The sequence below is a fragment of the Cajanus cajan genome, chromosome 8 (genome assembly GCF_000230855.2).
Source record: "Cajanus cajan strain Asha chromosome 8, NIPB_CcT2T_4, whole genome shotgun sequence".
Classification (NCBI taxonomy): domain Eukaryota; kingdom Viridiplantae; phylum Streptophyta; class Magnoliopsida; order Fabales; family Fabaceae; genus Cajanus; species Cajanus cajan.
The window spans coordinates 18,039,448-18,045,069 of NC_138524.1; the positions used below are offsets into that span (position 1 = coordinate 18,039,448).

Genomic DNA, 5,622 nt, shown 5'->3' on the forward strand with positions numbered 1-5,622 from the left:
CTCGGCAGTGGCACCTGGAAAACCACTCTCGGCCTTACCCACCGTCGGCCGTTGTTAAGTCTCAATTTTACCTCTTTTTGGATGAGACTTATTGAACAAATTCCACTCATCCTTTGAACCATTGCAATATAATTGTTCTCTTTTTGGTTCATTTTGTGTGCAGATATAACTAACCCAAATTCAGCTAACAATACCTTAATACACCTCATTTTTTGTGCAGGTATTGAGCTAGTGACTTGAGGATTGAAGACTCTTAGGATTGGAAACCTAAGAAGCTAAGGAGCAGAGAAGAGGTTCTGCGCCGGGCTCAATATAACCTGCGCTGGGCGTGACAAAAACAGAGTATTTCATCTCTGCCAGTTATATTGCGCCGGGCGCAAAAGGAATTAAGCCGGGCGCAAAAAGGAATTAAGTCGGGCGCAAAAGGAATTGCGCCGGGCTTGTGTTGAGACAGAGAGTGCTTGACTTCTCTGGAAGAACTTGCGCCGGGCGCGAAGAATTGTGCGCCGGGCGCGGAACCCTAATCTGATCTCCCAGGCTCGTATTTGAAGCCATTTTCGGGGATCTTTCTCTCCATTCTCACATTGGGCGCCTCTAGGAGCTGCGGAAGGGATTCCCAGGGCTTGGGATCGTCCGTGTGCGGATCTCTCCTTCGGTTCTTCACTTCCTCTTCCATCTCTATTTTGTATTTGCCCTCTTTGTTGAGTGGTTTCACCCATTTTGTGGGGTTAGATGTAACCAACGTACTCTATTGTAATCTTTACGGTTTTAATGATATATATACATGTTGTTTTATTCGTTGTTGTGTTTGTTTCTATTCTTAATGCTTGCTTTGGATTGATCACCCTTTGCATGATTTAAGGTTCCATGGGTATTGGAAAATAACCTTTGAAACTAGTTCTGAAACATATGCCTAGTGGTGATTGTATCTAGGGATAGAGCTTGACCCATTAGTAGTCTTAAACCCTAGCCCGTAATGCGGGTGTAGATATTGGGTACTCAAGGGATTGATATTCAATATCCGCATCTAGGCTCTTTCTCTAAGGGATTAGGTTTGAGTAAACTTATGGGTTGACTAAGCAATGAATTCAACAAGAGATTAAGGATACATTAGTGTTACGTTTGGTGAAATCTGACCCCCACAACCTCACAATACCACAATACCATTCCTTACCTTTTCCACTCACAAAACAATATTTATTTACAACTTTCATTCCAATAGTCACAACTTTGAATTCACTGCACAAACTTTGAAATTGGAATTATTCTTTAGTCACGAATAGTCAATAAATGCTTATATTACCTTCTAATCCCTGTGGATACGATATTTTTACTACTTGAACGGCCGGTATACTTGCCGTGTTTGAGACCGTTGATAGAATTACACTGATTTACAATTATAACAAAAGTACTTCAACGGAAATCTCAACAGCCGTCCTGCAGACTTGACAACTATTGGATCGCACCGACACCCCTTCACTCCTACTATCATGCAACTTCCGTTGATGGATAACTGGAAATCTTTGCCTATTGATAAATATGATGGTACCACTGATCCTGATGAACATCTTGATGTTTTCTTGACACAGGTGACATTGAGCACAACTAACGATGCTGCCTTGTGTCAGATTTTTCCCACGTCACTTAAAGGTAGGGCATTGAGTTGGTTTACTCGACTCCCTCCCAATTCCATCGATTCCTTCAGCACTTTGTCATCTCAGTTCACCATTCAATTCGCAACAAGTCGCCCCCATAGTCTGACGTCCCTATCTCTGGTCGGCCTTCGCCAAGACAAGAAGGAATCTCTTCGGACCTTCATGGATCGGTTCAACAAAGCAACTTTGGAGATTAGAGACCTTAACCCAGCTGTGGCACTCCATCACCTTACAACGGCATTGAAGCCAGGACCGTTTGTCAACAGCATTTGCAAGAAGCCTCCTTCGGACATGAATGACCTACGAAGGCGGGCCGATAAATACATGCAAATGGAAGAATTGGCGGAATTTCGAAATCAAGCGCGGGCAGAGCAGTCAGCTAAGCCCGAGAAGCCAGAACAGACATACAGGGGGCGAGGTAAAGAGATAGCCCTTCGGGACCGACCCGTGCGAGGTCCCAAGTACTCCCATTACACCCCTCTTAATGCAAGCCGAGCTGCAGTACTTGAACAAGCTTTAGCGGCAAAAGTGTTGGCGGTTCCGAAAAGAGCTTCCACTCCACCACGCGCTGATACCAGCAAAACATGTAGGTATCACCGCAATCGCGGACACTCCACTGAGGAATGTGCTGCATTAAAAGATAAAATTGAGGATTTGATTAAACAAGGCAAGTTGCATAATTTTGTGGATCGGCCCGATTCTTCTCGTCCCCGCTCTTCCTACCAATATCAGCACAATGATCGGCATAAGCAGGATCGTTCGGATAGACCGCGGCGCGAGCGAAGCAGGTCACAAGAAAGGAAGGATGATTCGGCACCTTCACGTCGGAGGGTCATCAATACAATTGCAGGTGGATTTGCGGGTGGAAGCTCAACATCTTCAGCCCGAAAGAGACACCTTAGAGCCATTCAAACGGTCAACGCTGTGGATAGGCAACCTTCTCGGCGATTGCCAGCAATAACTTTCACTGATGCTGACTTTCAAGGTATTGATCTGGTGCAAGATGATCCAATGGTAATCAGCGTGGAAATTCACAATTGTATAGTCAAGAAAACGCTAGTGGATCAAGGCAGTTCGGCAGATATTTTGTATTGGAATACCTTTATGCAATTGGGTATCTCTGAAAGAGAATTAATCCCTTATGACGATCATTTGGTCGATTTTGCAAGGGAGAGGGTAAGCACCAAAGGATATATTAAACTTTTCACTCGCTTTTGTTTTGATGAACAGGAAAGCAGGGAAATTCAAGTAAAATACATTGTGGTAGATGCTAGCACATCTTACAACATTCTCCTCGGTCGACCCTCATTGAACATGCTAGGTGTAGTTGTATCTACTCCGCACCTAGCAATGAAGTTTCCATCCGACAAGGGGAAAATCATCACAATCCATGCCGACCAGAAGGCTGCTCGGGAATGTTATTTTGCTAGTTTGCGAATAGCTCCCATGGAAGAAAGAAATTCCAAGTCTAAGAGGGTTCATGTTGTTAATCCTTCGGCATCGGCCGAGGAGCCAGTTTGGGATCTGGACCCAAGAATGAATGATGAAGAACGTGTAGAGCCAGTGGAATCAAAAAGTCAGCTGCAAATCGGGTTACACCCAGCCCAGGTTACGTACATTGGTGCCGACATATCTGAAGAAGATCATTCTATCTTGTGTCGGGTAATAATGAAAAATAAAGACCTTTTTGCATGGACACCTTCTGACATGCCTGACATAGACCCCAGTGTCATGTGTCATAAGTTATCAATTTGTGCTGAGGCGAGACCGGTTGCTCAACGTAAAAGAAAAATGGGCACGGATCGGAAAATTGCAGTTGAAACAGAGGTTGCCAAGTTACTTGAAGCCAGGTTTATCCGGGAGGTTCACTATACCACTTGGTTGGCAAACGTGGTAATGGTGAAAAAGCCGAACGGAAAATGGAGAATGTGTACTGATTACACTAATCTCAATAAAGCATGCCCCAAAGATGCTTACCCACTCCCGAACATAAATCGGCTAGTTGATGGCGCCTCAGGTCACAAAGTCCTCACTTTTCTCGACGCTTATTCGGGATATAATCAAATCCCCATGCATCCCAGTGACGAATAAGAGACAGCCTTCATAACTGACTCGGCCAATTATTGCTATCAGGTAATGCCTTTCGGGTTGAAAAATGCAGGTGCAACTTATCAGAGGTTGATGAATAAAGTGTTTCGACACCAGCTCGGTAAGAATATGGAGGTATATGTTGATGATATGGTTGTTAAGTCTGGAGACCTTGAACAACATGTTGTTGACCTGGCGGAGGTGTTCCAACAATTACACAAATACGATATGAGGCTTAACCCAGAAAAATGTGTATTTGGTGTATCAGGAGGAAAGTTCCTCGGCTTTATGATGTCGGCAAGGGGCATCGAGGCCAATCCCGACAAGTGCATGGCAGTCATCAACATGGTCAGCCCTCGGAACATGAAAGAAGTTCAAAAACTGGCAGGACGGCTCACAGCGTTGTCACGGTTCCTCCCATGTTTAGCCGAGACAGCAAAACCTATTGTTGGATTGCTGAGGAAAGTGAACAAGTTTGAATGGTCTGACGAATGTGAAAAAGCGTTCAAGACGCTGAAGGAACGTCTCGGTTCTCCTCCCATCCTTTCAAAACCCAATCCAGAAGTCGATATGGTAGTTTATTTATGCGTGTCAAATGAAGCAATCAGTGCAGTTCTGGTCCAAGAAGTAGGGTCGCAACAACCCGTCTACTTCATCAGTCGCATGTTACAGGAAGTCGAGACGAGATATCAACTCCTTGAGAAGGTGGCATTAGGGCTTGTTCACACTGCTCGACGTCTCAAACAATACTTTCAGAGTCATCGTGTCATAGTCCGAATGGATTGCCCGATTGCCAAGGTTTTGCGTAAACCAGAATTAGCTGGATGGATGATGGCTTGGTCGATTGAGTTGTCATAATTCGACATTAATTTCGAACCGAGGGGTCTAGTCAAGTCCCAGTACTTGGTGGATTTTATTAATGAATTACAGCCGAAGGGTCATTTTTTGAGTGATTTGTGGACAATGCATGTGGATGGCTCTTCAAACAATCGAGGTAGCGGGGCTGGTATAATCCTTGAAGGACCGACTGGGCTGACTCTCGAACAGTCATTGAGGTTTGCGTTCAAGGCTTCGAATAACCAAGCCGAATACGAAGCATTGATTGCTGGCTTAAGACTTGCACAAGAAATTGGGGTTAGACGATTGATGTGCTGGACCGATTCGAAGGTCGTATCAGAGCAGGTCAATGACAACTTCTATGTTAAGGACTCCTGCTTGTTGAAATACTATCATTTGATTCAGAGAATGCGCAATACCTTTGATGAAGTCCAAGTAAGACACACGCCGAGAGAACACAACGAGAAGGTTGATCAATTGGCCCGGTTAGCAAGCAGTACTCGGAAACCTGGACAGCTGCGAACCACACTTCACCTTGAACTTACAACTCCGAGTGTGGTACCTACCGAATGCATGACGATTGGGGAGCCCACTCAAACATGGATCACAGATATAACAGATTACCTTGAGCATGGCAAAGAGCCATCTGACCCATCGACCGCCAAAAAGCTCCGAACCCAGGCTGCCAGGTATTCAATGGTTGGAGGAGAGTTATACCGCAGAGGGTTTTCGGTCCCACTATTGAAATTTGTTGATGCAGAGCAAGCAGACTATGTCTTGAGAGAGATTCATGAAGGAATATGCGGTTGCCACTCAGGAGGACGAACCCTGGCCACCAAGGTGCTTCGGGCGGGGTATTACTGGCCAACCCTCAAGGATGACTGCATAAAATTTGTTAAGCGTTGCGTGTCATGTCAACGGCACGACAATCTCATTCATGCTTCAGCCGAAGAGTTACATGGTATTAGCTCACCTTGGCCATTTGCAATGTGGGGCATGGATATCCTCGGACCATTCCCAATTGCTAAGGGCCAATGCAAGT

General features: G+C 45.1%; 1 protein-coding gene across 1 annotated transcript; it reads left to right on the forward strand.

Moving 5' to 3' along the window:
- Nucleotides 1-1,490: 1,490 nt before the first annotated feature.
- On the forward strand, nucleotides 1,491-3,746 carry LOC145950283 (uncharacterized). The gene has a single exon (XM_083061364.1). The coding sequence runs from the start codon at nucleotides 1,491-1,493 to the stop codon at nucleotides 3,744-3,746; it is 2,256 nt and encodes a 751-aa protein (XP_082917490.1).
- The last annotated feature ends 1,876 nt before the right edge of the window (nucleotides 3,747-5,622 follow it).

Excerpts from the sequence above, each read along its gene's own strand:
- LOC145950283 (XM_083061364.1), top strand. The coding sequence starts at position 1,491 with ATGCAACTTCCGTTGATGGATAACTGGAAATCTTTGCCTATTGATAAA.